This window comes from Alexandromys fortis, unplaced genomic scaffold (assembly GCF_014885135.2).
Source record: "Alexandromys fortis isolate MF-2015 unplaced genomic scaffold, M_Fortis_MF-2015_v1.1 scaffold_39, whole genome shotgun sequence".
NCBI lineage: Eukaryota > Metazoa > Chordata > Mammalia > Rodentia > Cricetidae > Alexandromys > Alexandromys fortis.
Window position 1 is genome coordinate 8652776 of NW_026067918.1, and position 14187 is coordinate 8666962.

General features: G+C 58.1%; 2 protein-coding genes across 5 annotated transcripts in view; one reads left to right on the forward strand and one right to left on the reverse strand.

Moving 5' to 3' along the window:
• Myo15b (myosin XVB) overlaps positions 1 to 11095 on the forward strand; it is a 34815-nt gene extending 23720 nt beyond the window's left edge. The window contains 37 exon segments of the mRNA XM_050140214.1: positions 44 to 222; positions 398 to 470; positions 968 to 1129; positions 1304 to 1404; positions 1481 to 1557; positions 1662 to 1743; positions 1936 to 2034; positions 2184 to 2287; positions 2387 to 2578; positions 2732 to 2813; positions 2984 to 3079; positions 3154 to 3451; positions 3528 to 3615; positions 3718 to 3952; positions 4395 to 4507; positions 4704 to 4763; positions 5301 to 5376; positions 5475 to 5593; positions 5697 to 5815; positions 5888 to 6029; positions 6167 to 6278; positions 6363 to 6517; positions 6895 to 7037; positions 7197 to 7260; positions 7352 to 7424; positions 7703 to 7779; positions 8478 to 8548; positions 8632 to 8747; positions 8846 to 8940; positions 9034 to 9111; positions 9201 to 9297; positions 9389 to 9534; positions 9682 to 9797; positions 10099 to 10232; positions 10343 to 10476; positions 10578 to 10718; positions 10849 to 11095. Coding sequence (XP_049996171.1) covers positions 44 to 222; positions 398 to 470; positions 968 to 1129; positions 1304 to 1404; positions 1481 to 1557; positions 1662 to 1743; positions 1936 to 2034; positions 2184 to 2287; positions 2387 to 2578; positions 2732 to 2813; positions 2984 to 3079; positions 3154 to 3451; positions 3528 to 3615; positions 3718 to 3952; positions 4395 to 4507; positions 4704 to 4763; positions 5301 to 5376; positions 5475 to 5593; positions 5697 to 5815; positions 5888 to 6029; positions 6167 to 6278; positions 6363 to 6517; positions 6895 to 7037; positions 7197 to 7260; positions 7352 to 7424; positions 7703 to 7779; positions 8478 to 8548; positions 8632 to 8747; positions 8846 to 8940; positions 9034 to 9111; positions 9201 to 9297; positions 9389 to 9534; positions 9682 to 9797; positions 10099 to 10232; positions 10343 to 10476; positions 10578 to 10718; positions 10849 to 10929 — 4330 coding nt within the window. The 3' untranslated portion in view covers positions 10930 to 11095.
• A 150-nt stretch (positions 11096 to 11245) lies between these two features.
• Recql5 (RecQ like helicase 5) overlaps positions 11246 to 14187 on the reverse strand; it is a 40201-nt gene continuing 37259 nt past the window's right edge. For 2 of the 4 annotated variants that reach the window (XM_050140212.1, XM_050140210.1), the window contains exons 13-19: positions 13936 to 14029; positions 13526 to 13660; positions 12793 to 13268; positions 12537 to 12627; positions 12121 to 12342; positions 11866 to 11935; positions 11246 to 11762 (exon numbers count right to left, since the gene is read on the reverse strand). In XM_050140212.1, coding sequence (XP_049996169.1) covers positions 11662 to 11762; positions 11866 to 11935; positions 12121 to 12342; positions 12537 to 12627; positions 12793 to 13268; positions 13526 to 13660; positions 13936 to 14029 — 1189 coding nt within the window. In that variant the 3' untranslated portion in view covers positions 11246 to 11661. Of the gene's footprint in view, positions 11763 to 11865; positions 11936 to 12120; positions 12343 to 12524; positions 12628 to 12792; positions 13269 to 13525; positions 13661 to 13935; positions 14030 to 14187 lie in introns of all 4 variants that reach the window. The other 2 variants (XM_050140209.1, XM_050140208.1) reach the window with 1 other exon arrangement.

Sequence of the window (14187 nt, forward strand, 5' to 3'; positions counted from 1 at the left end):
ACATACCCCATCGAGCTTCAGCAACTCTGTGCTGTCCCCACAGATTCGTATCTGACCAGGCCCCCCGGGGCATGGCAGCATTGTGCCAGCACAAGCTCTTGGGTGCCCTGGAGCAAACACCGCTAGTTCCCATGGCCTCAAGGGCCCACCCACCCACGCAGCTTGAGTGGAAGGCTGGATTGCGGCGGGGCCGGATGGCCCTGGATGTGTTCACGTTCAATGGTGAGGTCTGCCTCCCTTGGTCAGTGGAGCCAGCCCTGACCACCACTCTCCCTAGCCTCCTCCTGCCCTGTGATCCTCATGTCTCCCTGCCCTGTCCAGGGTGGGGATAGTGACCACTTCCTATCAGGATGTAGCTCTCTGTCCCTCACTCTAACCCCCCCACTAACCCCCACAGAGGAGAGCTACTCTGCAGAGGTGGAGTCCTGGACCACGGGAGAGCAGTTAGCAGGGCGGATCCTCCAGAGCAGGTAAGGGGAGCCTGGCCACTGACTGTTGTCCCCGTCCTCACGCTCCCTCTGCTTTCCACTGCATGGTCCCTCAGGGCCGGATGAACGCTGTTCCTCAAGGAATAGAGAGGGAAGGTTTTAGGGTAAAGGGGAGGGCTCCAATGGAAGCTTCCAGAGAGAGAGAGAGAGAGAGAGAGAGAGAGAGAGAGAGAGAGAGAGAGAGAGAGCGAGCGCAGAGATTCTAAACGAGGGAGGAGCCATGCACAGATCCTAACTCTATAACAAATGAGATTATTAGAGCCTGGAGATCACCAGAAGGATTTTGAGGTACAAATAGGAACGTAGTCTAAGGCTTCTGAGTGAGGCTGAGCGCCTGGCTCACGCCTGGGGTGGGGATGTCATCAGGTCATCAGGAGACACTCACCCTCCTGACTCACGACCTCTACTCCTGAAGGATGTCATCTGCCCACACCTCTCCCTGATCACCTCTACACCTCTCTCACTCTTGTCCCACCCAGAGGCCTGGAGGTGCCCCCTCGTGGCTGGTCTGTGTCACTGCACTCTGGGGATGCTTGGCAAGACCTGGCTGGTTGTGACTTTGTGTTGGACCTGATTGGCCAGACTGAGGACTTAGGAGACCCAGCTGGTTCCCGCAACTACCCCATCACTCCCTTTGGTTTGTAGGTACCGCCCACCTGCCCTCTCCCCAGCTGGTCATCCTCAGACACCCTGCATTGTGTGGTGCACAGATGTTATTGGTGACCCAGGTCTCCCACCTTCCCACCTGAACTTCTGCACCCCTCTTAGAGGTGACTGCCACAGTAGTCCCCTTAACTAGCCCCACTCTCCTGCAGAGCTGAGAACATCCCTCCAGCCCCTGGTGTTCAGGCTCCCTCCCTGCCCCCAGGACTCCCTCCAGGTCCAGCCCCAACACTGCCCGGCAGCAGCCCCCCAGGTAAGGCACACAGAGATTGGCAGGGTGCTGGGAATGGGTCCAGAGGTAGATGCGGCAATGTACCCTTGCCCCACAGGTGAGGCCAGGAAGCCTGGAAGCCTCGATGGTTTCCTGGACCACATCTTTGAGCCCGTTCTCTCCGGGGGCTTCAGTGTGAGTAGCCTCCCCTCCGGCTCCTTTGCTTTGGTGCTGGGGTGTGGCCACCCCTTCTGTTTCTCCTAGGCTCTAGCTCTGACACTGAATATCTGTCCCTTCAGGATCTGGAACAAGGCTGGGCCCTGAGTAGCCGTATGAAGGGAGGGGGCTCCATTGGGCCCACCCAGCAGGGTTACCCCATGGGTGAGTACAGGTGGTGTCTCTCCAGGGCTTCCCAGGCCCAAGAGCAGGGGTAGTCTGAATCGCCACAGGCAACTGAAATGGGCACTCTGGCTGGTACCCCAGAGGGCAATGCTTTTCTCTGCCTGGAGCTGGAAGGAGGAGGAGATATGTGGGGCCGAGTTTGAATGGACCTGAGAGACCCTATTCCCTTAGTGTATCCTGGAATGGTGCAGGCACCCAGCTACCAGCCAGCTATGATGCCCGCACCAATGCCCATGATGCCAGCAATGGGTGCAGTCTCAACCATCCCAGGTAAGGCCAGGTTAAGGGTTCCGGGAGAAGCTTTGGGGACTGAAGGTGGGGGAAGGGTCCTTCTGGGAGTCCAGATGACACCTGGGATCAAGAGTCAAGTCTGGCCATGGCACCTAACCTGCTCTGCTCTGGACATCCACTCTTCACAGCCATGATGGTCCCACCACAACCGCAGCCTCTGCTTCCCAGTTTGGACTCCAGGCAGCTGGCGGTACAGCAGCAGAACTTTATCAACCAGCAGGCGATGATCTTGGTAACCACCGTGGCTGGGCCATGGGACTGCCCGGGGAGTGTGGGCACAGGGGGCAGGGCCAGCAGAGGCTCTTACTGACTGGCCTCTCCTTTCCCTCAGGCCCAGCAGATGACGACCCAGGCCATGAGCCTGTCTCTAGAGCAACAGAACCAGAGACGCCAGCACGGGGCTCAGGCCTCAGCGGCTGCCTCCCAGGCTCCACCCTCCGTCACGACTCCCAAACCCCAGAAGCCGACTGCGCCCCAGAAGACGCTAGAGAGTCACCCAGAACCTTTGGATGTTTGCTTTACAGTAAGGAGCCAAGGCTAGGCAGAGGTCTGGGTCTGGGATGGTAGCAGGGAAGGTAGGAAGGATTGGTCCTTCAGAAGCCATCAGAAGATGATGTTGAAAGGATGGGGCCGCCGTGGCTGACTGGGGGCTGCTCTTCACTTCCTCTTCTGCCAGGAGGACACTCCAGAGGAAACTGAAGCCAGGCCTCCGCGCCCCAAGAGCTTCCAGCAGAAACGGGACTATTTCCAGAAGATGGGTGAGGGTGGAAGCCGTGTAGAAATGTCACTGATGCCTGCAGCCTGGGGAGGGGAGGCCACCCTGCTCCCCTACCAGTGTGGCCTGTCCAGGAGCCCAGATGAGTAAGCCCCTATCCCTATATGCTGGACAAGCACCAGTGACAGAGAAGGCCGTCTGTGGCGTTTATAGGGCAAGAGCCAATCAGGGTGAAGACTGTGAAGCCTCCAGTCAAGGTTCAGATCCCCCAGGAGGAGACAGAGGAGAGTGAGGAGGAAGAGACAGCTGGTAGGTGTGGTGGGCTGTGGCTCCTCTGGCTCCAGTGTAGGGACCATGCTTGATTGTCTTACTCTTCCTGGCAGAGCCGACCCCGCCACCTCCTCCTCCAGTTGTGAAGAAGCCATTGAAACAAAGTAAGCCCAAAGCCACGAGGGAAGATGAGGCGGAACCAGCAAAGAAGGAAGCGCCCAACAAGGACAGAATGTCCAACAAGGACAGAGCACCCAAAAAGGACAAAACGCCCACCCAGGACAGAGCGCCCACCGTGCACAGCTCCAACTCCACACCCCAGCGCCCGGAACCCAGCAGGGAAATTCGCAACATCATCCGCATGTACCAGAGCCGCCCGGGCCCCGTGCCTGTGCCGGTACAACCCACCAGGTGGGCCCCGGGGGCATGTGTTTCTCTCCGCAGGCCATCACCCTGTGCCTTAGTAACTTTCTCTTTCTTTCACGAGGCCTGTGAAAACTTTTCAGAAGAAAAATGACCCTAAGGATGAGGCTTTGGCAAAGCTGGGAATAAACGGTGCCCACCCGCCACCATTGGTGAGCTCCCCGGCCATCTTCTGCAGGGCATGGGCTAGGATCTGTCCAGGAATCCCGGGCTAAACCTGGAGTTTCCAGGGTAACCTGGGCCTTTTCCTGCAGACCACGTCTCCTGACCAAAGCAAGGGCTCCCCACCCATGGTGGCTCCTCGACCAAAGACTCGACCAAGACTTGAGCCCTCCCTATCCATCCGGGAAAAACAGGGACCCCTTCGGGACTTGTTTGGCCCACATAGCCCAAGTCCATCCATAACTCCGGCACCCCCACCTCCACCACCACCAGCACTTCCATTGTCTCCGCCTGAGGAACCCAAGACCCGTTCAGTGGAGTCTCGTGGTGAGGAATCCGTGTTTCCCCTGTTGAGTCTCTTTGAGTTGGTGGCAGGACTCACCCATGACAAAAGTCATCCCTATCTGGCTGAGGCCAGCTGTTTGGGCTTCTGGACTTTGGAGCTTGGAGCCCTTGAGTCCTCATTCCTATGCAGGGCAGGGCTGAGGCACCCTGAAGTCTGTCTGGCACTAAAGGGCTGACTTCTGCAGGGTGTTGTCCTTGATGAAGACCTGATAAGTGTTTTCTTCTTTGTTTTTTTGGTGGTGGTGGGGAACTCGGTGGCTGGAGTAAATGTGGCCAGGATCACTAAGAAAAACTCAGGGACAGAGATGAAGGCAGGAGTTGGTGCCAGGAGTGTGGAGACAGAAAAACAGGAACATAAGGGTCTCTGGCAGCCTAGTAACAGGTCTGTCAGCCGGCGTCTAAGGCTCCTCTCTCCCTCTGCCAGCTCTGACGGAGCCCATGGAGGATCGGGGGATCTGCACTCAGCTCCTCGTGCCGTCTGGTAGCGTGTGCTTCTCCTACACAAATGCACCCTGGAAGTTGTTCTTACGCAAGGAGGTGGGCATGGGGGTCGGGCCTCAGCCTTTTGGGGTTGGCAGGGCAGTAAGGGGCAGTGTGAGATCCTCACCTGAAACCCCAATACATCCCCTTCCCCGTGAACCACTTTTCAAGATTGGTTTTCTGGGAGGGCAGAGGTCGGCTGGCCAGGTCACAAAGCCTGGCATGATCCCCGCTCTTTCTGTCCTGCTCTTAGGTGTTCTACCCCCGGGAGAACTTCAGCCACCCCTACTGTCTCAGCCTTCTCTGCCAGCAGGTGAGAGCCTGGCTCACGCACCAACCTGCCACCCCCACAGACAGACTGTATCCCGGGACCCTCACTCAAACCTAGTTGACAGGAACAGCTGGTACTCAGCACTTTGCCTGCCTGCAGAGCCCCTGCCTCGGTTTCCTTGCAAAAAACGGGACAGTGGTCAACTTAGTTTTGCAAATGAGGGGTGCACGTCACAGGCTCTAGCACACACTGGGTGCTTTATAAATGGCGGCTGCTACTCATTTTTGGCAGCTGGTCCACTCTGTCAACAGCAGCAGACCATGGTGCCAGAGGAAGGAGTGAGGTGGATATGGGAAGGACAGGGGAGAGCTGTAGGTTTTGGACATGAGTCTAGGATTTGGGAGCCTTCTGTCATCCCGTCTCCCCGCCCCTGTCCCACCCGTGTCTCTAGTAGGACCCAGCCTGCACTGCCGGGTGGGTGTGTAGGCACCACCACTGGGCCTTCTGCCTCTCCTCCATTGCACACCCATAGCTGCTAGTTTGAGGGCCTGGCACTGACCAACTTTGCTCCGCCTCCAGATCCTGAGGGACACCTTTGCCGAGTCCTGCATCAGGATCTCCCAGGAGGAGCGGCAGAAAATGAAAGACCTGCTGGGTATGGGTCCCGGGAGCTGGGGTGTGGGGGTGGGCTAGACCTGCCCTGAGGGGAGGTGCCGTGGGAACACGGATATCATGGACCCTTCCTGCCCACAGGAGACTTGGAGGTGAGCCTGGACTCCCTTGACACTGCTGAAGACACCATCAAAAAACGCATCGTGGTGGCCGCTCGAGACAACTGGGCCAACTACTTCTCACGCATCTTCCCAGTCTCGGTCAGTGATGCTGGACTTGGGAGTGGGGCACAGCTCAGCCCTGGAGCTCTCTACTCAAGGACCCCAGTGCCAGGAATGACCGACACACCTGCCTTCCTGACAGGGTGAGAGCGGCAGCGACGTGCAGCTGCTGGGTGTGTCACACCGGGGACTGAGGCTGCTGAAGGTGACCCAAGACCCTAGCTTCCACCTGGAGCGGCTGAAGACACTCTGCTCCTACAGGTGAGCTGGTCCCGACAGAGCCCGGACCGGGTGGCAGGTGGCCTCCAGCTCACACCCCGACTGTGTACACAGCTTTGCTGAGGTGTTGGCTGTGGAGTGCAGCGGCGGCTCCACCTTGGTGCTGTCACTGAAGAACGAGCAGCTGATGCTGCACACAGCCCAAGCCAGGGCCATCAAGGCCATGGTGGAGCAGTTCCTGAGTGAGCTCAAGAAGGCAAGTGTGGGCTAGCCCGCCCTGCCTGGCCTCCATGGGTCGAGGCTGGAGTTTCGGCAAGGTCCCTGGTGCTCCTGGGTCCTGGCTGGGAGGACATGGGGCAGGCAGCAGACCACAGACTGTCCACCTGTCCCCAGGACTCTGGCTATGTTATCGCTCTGCGCAGTTACATCACGGATGACCACAGCCTCCTCAGCTTCCAGCGTGGGGACCTCATCAAGCTGCAGCCAGGGGTCTCTCCGGAGCCAGGTAGTCCCCAGGGCTGGCAGAGGGAGGCTGCCAAGGGGCAGAGGGGGCAAGGCAGGTGAACCATCATTCTGCAATGCCTTCTAGGCTGGCAGTTTGGCTCTGTTGGAGGCCGCTCGGGACTCTTTCCTGCCGACATGGTGCAGCCAGCTGCTGCTCCGGACAGCTCCTTTTCCCTGGGACAGAGAAACAGCTGGCAGCGCAAGAGTAAAGCACGGCAGATGAAGGAGCCAGCTCAGGAGGTGAGGAAGACAGAAGAGGTGAAGGAGTGAAGGCCTAACTAGGAGCCTCGGAAGGAAAGAGCAGGGCTGCCTGGCTCGCTCGGGTGCTGCTGCTTCCTGTGGCCTGGTGGGCGCGCTCGCTCAGTGCGGTCTATCCTTTGCCATCTCCTGCCTCGTCTCCCCGGCAAGACTTGTAATCCACAGCCTCTGACTCTGTGGTGCTTAGTTCACTGTCTCCATAGAAGATGCTTAATAAATAATCGTGTCTTTCCTGGCTTCTGGTGTCACTGCTCTCGGGTCTGACGGGTTTGGGGACCAGGCGGTAAGAGTGGGAACAGGGCCTCTGGGTTAGGTGGCAGGTGGGCACTGGGGTGGTACCAAATTTCCTGTGCTCCCAGCGCCCCACCCATCCCGGGAGCCAAGAACCCAGCGAAGGCTCCGAGGCCACCTCGTACACAGCCTACAGCTCCCTGTCTGCTGACTCCCACAGCTACACCATGCAGGAATTTGCCCTGCGCTACTTCCGGAAGCCTCATACCTCGTGAGTGCTCTGAACCAATCTCTGTGCCTATCTGCCCTCAGTCGTCCCTGGTACAAACCATAGAGCCACCAGGTCACTGCTCTTACCATGGGCTTCGTGGCCTGGGACAAGGGCGGGAGGGCCAGCAAGCAGGGCTGTCTTTCCCTCTGCCCTCCACAGGCTGACACAGGCAGGCAGAGGTGCCAAGAAGAAGGCTGCAGCCAACCTGATCCAATATAGCAAGGTAAGAGGCCAGGTCGGGAGGAGTGGGGGCCAAGGATCTGCCTTCTGACTCCCATGGCCCTAGATTCACAGCTAAGGCTCTTTGGCCGCAGGACCCCATCCAGGAATCCCTCATCAGTCTCAGCAATGAGGACATGAACAAGAAGGCTGTGGCTGGCTTCAAGGGTGAGTGGGCACCTGACTCCCTTCTCTTTGAGCTCCCCCTGGATCAGCCCATCCGCCAGCATAGGAAGCCTTCTCTACCAACTGTGACAGCTGGGGCGATTGATGGGTTCAGCTAACACTGGCATCCTTGAGCCTATTTCCTCAACAAAGTTAGAGCTGACTGTCCTGCCTGGTGTGTATGCGTTCGGAGAGGAAGGCATCAGAGGTCAGGCAGCCTGGACAGTGGCAGCACAGGTCCGGCCAGCCCTTGCTTACTGTGCTTCATATCCTGCCTGCAGCTCTGATGCAGTTTATGGGGGACCAGCCTAAGCCCCGGAGCACAGACGAACTGGCTCTGCTCTATGAGCTGCTGAAGGTAAGAACTGTGTGCCAACCCTGAGCACCCTTCCTGCCCTCCTGCCTGGGCCAGAATGGCCCATCTATGAGTTCAAGGCCAGCCTGGTCTACAGAGTGAGTTCTAGGACAGCTAGGGCTACACAGAGAAACCCTATCTTGAAAAACCACACACACACACACTCTCTACTGCTACTGGTAGTTTCTCACTTGATCTTTGGTAAGGTGGGGTGGCACACACCTTTAATTCCAGCACTCGGGAGACAGAGGCAGGAGGACCTCTGAGTTTGACGCCACCCTGGTCTATAGAGCGAGTACCAGGACAGGCGCCAAAGCCACACAGAGAAACTCTGTCTCAAAAAACCAAATAATTTAAAAACAAGTGACAAGCTGGGCTGGGCAAAGGCTGCCAGGTGGTGAGTGTTGGGATGTCACTTTCATTCAGTCATTTTTTTTAATGTGTGGTTTTTCAAGACAAGGTTTCTCTTTGTAGCCCTGGCTGTCCTGGAACTCACTGTGTAGACCATGCCTGCCTTGAGCTTCTAGAGATCCGCTTGCCTCTGCCTCCTGGGTGCTGGGATTAAAGGCCTGCGCTACCACAGCCCAGCCAGGTAGCAGTGTGTCTAAAGACAGGCCCCTGGCCAGCCATCATGCACAGCAGCCCCCTGGCTCTACTGTCCTGTCCCTTGCCTTACCCACTCACTCCTCCTGTCCCCATAGCTGTGCCAAGAGGACCTCAGAGATGAGATGTACTGCCAGGTCATCAAGCAAGTCACAGAACACCCTGAGCCGTGAGTGGGGCTTGTGGGGTAGAGGGCTTGGGCGGGAGCAGCACTGCGGTCTGGCCAGCCTGAAACCCAGCTCTACCCCGCAGGAAGCACTGCGCTCTGGGCTGGAGCATCCTCAGCCTCTTCACGGGCTTCTTTGCACCGTCCACCACTCTGATGCCCTATGTGACCAAGTTCCTGCAGGATTCCAGCCCTAGCCAAGGTGCCTGGGTTGGGAAGAGGGACTTTCAGGCTGAGAATGCCCTGCCAGTAAAGGGGCTGGGATACACCTGTGACCCCCCCCCCCATCATTCTCTACAGAACTGGCCCGGAGTAGCCAGGAGAACCTCCAGCGCACAGTCAAATATGGGGGGCGCCAGAAGTTACCACCACCGGGTGAAATGCAAGCTTTCCTGGTATTAGGACTCTCTGGTAATGGGTGGGGGTGGCTAGAAGCAGAGAGCCGGGACCTCTGATTGTGGAAACTAACCCTACAACTTACCTGTCAGAAAGGGCAAGTGCTTCGTTTACTTCTGATTCATCTGCCTGGTGGTGTGGACTACAGGACAAACATAGAGACCTTCACGGTGAGCAGGAGCTGCCAAGGAGAGGGGCTATGTTATGTGCCTATGCTCGGGACGCTAGTCTCGATCCTCCTGGCCCGTCTTGTGCCCAGGTGTCAGGGGAAGTGCTTCAGGAGCTGTGTGGACAGATGGGCATCACAGACCCGCAGGAAGTGCAGGAGTTTGCCCTCTTCCTCATCAAGGGCAAAGGTGAGCCCGGGGCCCCAGCCACTGTCCTCTCACAGGAACGTAGACTCTGGGCTGGGACAGTGTTCAATTTTGGCATGGGTCCCCTACGCAGGCGAGCTGGTTCGGCCACTGTCGCCCCATGAGTACATCAACAGTGTCATGACAGACCAGGACATGAGCCTGCACAGCCGGCGGCTTGGCTGGGAGACCCCGCTGCACTTCGACCACCCCACCTACACTGAAATCCACTATGGCCAGGTTGGTCTCTAGGTGCCCTCTCCACAATGATGCTCGCTCGGTGGCAGCTGGAAGGGATGGGGCAAGAACAAGTCTGAGTCTCTAAGAGCCACCAGCTGTTGGGGAGGTCATGACCCAGCAGGCCCCCCACAACCCTCCTCTCCTCAGGTGCTTCGGGACTACCTGCAAGGGAAGCTGATGATCAGTGCCCAGGAAGATGCTCAACTTGCCCGGCTGGCTGCCCTCCAACACCTCAGGAAAGCCAGCAAAAGTCCGCCATCGGAGTACGTGAAGTCAGCTCAACTTCTCTTGTCAGCCCCCCTCCCCCAAACCTAAGGGCTTCTCTGGCCTCCTACCTCCCTTCCCCCAAGGCAACTCCACAGCTCCACTTCACCTTTCCCGGTCCTGACCAGACAGGCCTCCCTTAGTCGATGCCTGTCTTCTGCCCCTCCCCCCCCTGACCCTGAGCTAGGCCCTGGGGTCCTTATCCATAGTAGGTGCCAGTTCGGTTATGTGGCACATGCACCACCCTGCACCAGGTGGGCCATGGTCACAGGCCCAAGTGACCCAGGCTGTGCCTCCTAGGCAAGAGCTGCTGGCTTATATCCCCAAGCCACTGCAATGGCAGGTGAACACAGCCAGCATCAAGAGCTTAGTGAGCCAGGAGCTGAAGCAGATGCAAGGCTGCAGCTCTCTGAGAGCACAGACGGACTTCATCGGTAGGTCCATGTGAAGGGGCAGCGGGGAGTGTGGAGGCCTCTGTGCCCAGTCACCCTTCATTTGCCCTGGGGAGATCTGCAGTCAGGACTCTCGTCCTGTCTACCCACAGAGACCACGGCCCAGCTGCCCCTCTTTGGCTACACTGTGTATATGGTACTGAGAGTGAGCAAGCTTGTTCTTCCTGGACCTGTCCTCCTGGGGCTCAACCGCCACCATCTTGTCCTCATGGACCCCAGTTCCCAGGTAGGTAGAGATCCTGTTCTCGTGTTGGTTCAAATCCTGAGTCAATCTCATACCATGCACTGCCGTCCCAGCGCCAATCTCTGCTGTATCTGCTACCCCAGAAACCCTGCTGCTCCATCCCCTTGAAAGACCTGCAGCGGCTCCACCTGCTCAGCCCACTGCAGGACGATGGGGTCCCTGGCCTGGAACTCAACTATGGCTCCGCTGATAACCCCAAGACCATCTGGTTGGAGCTGCCCCAGGTGAGGGGCCGAGACTTCTGCAGTCCCCAGGAAATGCTTCCTCAGCCAGTGGCTACTGGTATCTGTTGAGGAGCAGTGGGGGCAGAGGTGGTGGGGGTGGGGAGAGTACTGACCCATCTTTGCCTGGCAGGCCCAGGAGCTGAAGCACACCATTGTCTTCCTGATGGAGGAGGGCAGCCTGTCCTCCACGCAGTGGCCAGGCCTCGGCTGAGTCTCCCTGAGCAGTCTGCCTTGGATGTTGGGTGGTTCTCGCTCATCCTCGCTGCCTGGCCCCTGCCCTGAAATTTCCTGCAGCACAACCCCAAGTGAGGGTCATGAGGCAGAGGTTGCCACAGCGACATCAACTGCGGAAGCGAGCAGACACATGCCCTCCGAGGTGCACTGAACCCAGAGCTGGGGCTGTAGGAACTTGGCCTGGGCGTCTGACGTCCTGCCTGGGGAAAATGCCCACTCAGCTCTAGGGCCAGCACCGGGCCTGGATGAAGCAGCTTCAGCACAAATAAAACGACTGTGTGTGAACATGAGCGTGTATCTTGGGCAGACTTTATTCTTCTTATTCTTGCAAACATGTCAGTTGGGTCTGGCCATCCTGAGCAGCAGACGGGCAGGGCCTGGAGCCTGGGATCTCAAGTAAGAGGGCAGGCACTCAAGGGCAGAAATGGCCTCGCCCTGGCAGAGGACTTGAAACAAAGACGGGAAGGTCACTGTTTTTCTTTGGCAGCAGCCGTTCCATCGAACCATCTAATGTGGGGCCCTGGCCGTGAAGGCCAGGAGAAGCAGGCAGAGAGAAAGGACTATGGGCTAACCTCTGACCTTCCACTGCGTGTCTAGTGACATCTCTACAGTGTGGTTTGGTTGGGGGGAGGGGCGAAGGGGAGGACCCTGAGAAAGTTGGTGCCTCTGGCACGGGCCTGCCGGACCCTGTTCAGTCAGCAGAGGCAGGTCATCTTTGTGGGGTGCAGAGGCCACGCCAGTCAGCTTCACTCTCACACCGGTCCCGATCATGGAAAAACTGCTTGATGAGGGTCTGGGCCTCCTCCCTCACTGCAGATAGCAGGACAGGACAGAGAGAAGGTAAGGACCAGTCTCCTGGCAGCCGTTGTCCACCCCCACCATGCCTTCTGGCCTTGGCCGGGTCGGCACTCACCACTCTTTCCAGGAGAGGCCTTCTGAGCCAGCAAATGTGAGAGGTGGCGGGCAAAGCCTTTAAACAAGTCCTAGAAGGAAAGAGAGGAGGACAGAGCCCTGGAGCCACCACTGCCAAGGGCAAGGCAGAGCCAGAGTGGGCAGAAGCTGCCTTGGCTCAATGGCCTTCTCTGCCCTACCTCATTCAGGGTGCACATTCCTGGCCACCCCCAACCCCCCTGCCTTGACCCACATCCTCCAGGCCCACACACCCTACCTTGGACATGAACCTGCCCTCCTTATAGAAGGGGGTCAGGTATTTGACCACCACAGCGGCAGCTTCCTTCACGGAGATGTCCGGAGCTGAGAGCGGGCAGGGCTCCCGAGCCATTTCACTCTCGGTGCTGCTATCACTGGCCAGGGCACTGCCCTTGGCCTCTGCCAAGACGGAGGACTGTGTTGAGGGACAAAGCTTCTTCTGAGTCCTCTCTGAGCTCTCCTGGATAGGGTCACAGCATGGACACATCACTTTGGCGCTACTCTACCTCCCTTTTGGAAGGAAGTCTGCACCTCAACACCAGGAGCCTTCCCCCAGCCCATCCCACCTGCTGCTAGGGTGTGAGAAGTGATCTTCCCTGACCCTAACCCTTGGCCCAGGCGGCTCTCCTCCTCACCACGCACCTCCTCCAGTACCTGCTGGGGTCTGGGCCGCTTGCCTGCCTGAGTTTCCTTCAGAGGACTAGGCTGACCTTCAGGGCAGTTCTGGTCTCGGAGTGAGCAGAGGCTGGCCGGAGGGAAGAGCAGCATCAGAGGTCTGGGTTTGGCTGCGCTCTAGATCCAGGCAGCCCAGCAGGGCCCACCGTGAATGAGCTGGACGCTTCAGAGGCCCAGGCAGCAAAGGGGTCAGATGCTGCCACAGAATGAGGGTTCCCGGACACGGAACTCTTACCTTGGTCCCTCCCTGGGACTCTCAGTCTGTCCTAGGGTATTCAAATGCCCCTGGACTCCAGCTTCTGCGCAGTCCTCTGGCATACCCCCACAGGAAGGGACTGAAGCAGGTAAAGGCGGGCTTTCTGTTCTTTGACAGAAGAATCGGGTGATGTTCTGGGAATCCTTGAGGGCCGCTGCAGCTAGGAGCTGCTGTTTCTTGCTGGCTCTAGCCTTGGCACTGCCTTTTGTCCTCTTCTCGGGCGAGGGCTCCCCACAGTTAGCACTACTTCCAGGAGCCTCTCCTTGGTACCCAGGGAGGGGCTCATTCCTGTCTTCATCTTGAAGGTCACAGTCCCAGCCTGGGGGATCCTGTTCACCTTCCAGCACAGCCTCAGAGGCTTGCTTCTGGATCTGAGACTTCCCCAACAGTTCTGTGGCTGTCTGGAATGGGCAGGAGCCTTTGCGGAAGCCAGCTCCTACTCTCTTGGGTTTGAGCTGTGAGGAGAAAAAGGAAGAAGTCAGAAGGCTCAGGACCCAGACCTCCCCACAAACAGCTGTGGCTATGGCAAGAGGCTCTCAGGAATGTAGGAAGAGAGAGCTGAACAGGACTCAGGTGGGGGTCAGGCTGATGGGAGAAGAGGCCACGACCGACAGACAAATACAGAGATCCTCTCTGGCCTTTCTGACATCTGGGTCGGGCACGGAGGGCGAAGCAGAAGTGGAGCTGCCCTAGGAACCTGGACGCTGCTCACCGAGTAGACATGGGAGGTTGGTGGGATGTCGTAGTCGTTGGGCTCCGCGGGCTCAGCCCCAGCACTGCAGCTCTTGGTATCACCGTCCATGTCATAGAGATGACCATCCTTGGAGGCCTTGTGGATCTCAGCCACCTAAAGACAGGCAGGGAGATCAAGGCACCCACAAGCTACTGCTTAGCCCCAGTCCAGACGCCCCAACCCTGCTGTGCATTAAGTGGAGTGGACGCTAGGGAAGTGCAGCTCCCACTGGGATGGCCGCAACACCTCCAGGTAGGCCAGGAGCTTCACCACTGTCAGGGGCTCCAGGCCAGCGGCTGGCAGGTAGCTTCTGAACAGGAGAGGCGGCCTTGCCCTGTCCTCAGACTACGAGCATGCACTGCCTGCTGACCTCCTTGGCCCAAGCCTACCTTCTTCAGAACGCTGGCCTTGTACAGGTTGACCATCTTGGTGTTTCGGAATGCCCCATACTCCAGCTCCACAGCCTTGGCCCGCAGGTCAGCTCTGTGGGAAGGAATGAGAGCAAGACAACAGGCAGGCCTGAGTCCTCTCCTGCGGTCCTCCTGGTTTTGGTTTCTCTTCAGAAACCATGGGCTAGCCTCAGGGCCTGGTGAGGATGAGCATGTGGATTCTGAGCAGGCTTCTCTAAGTACCCCTCGGCT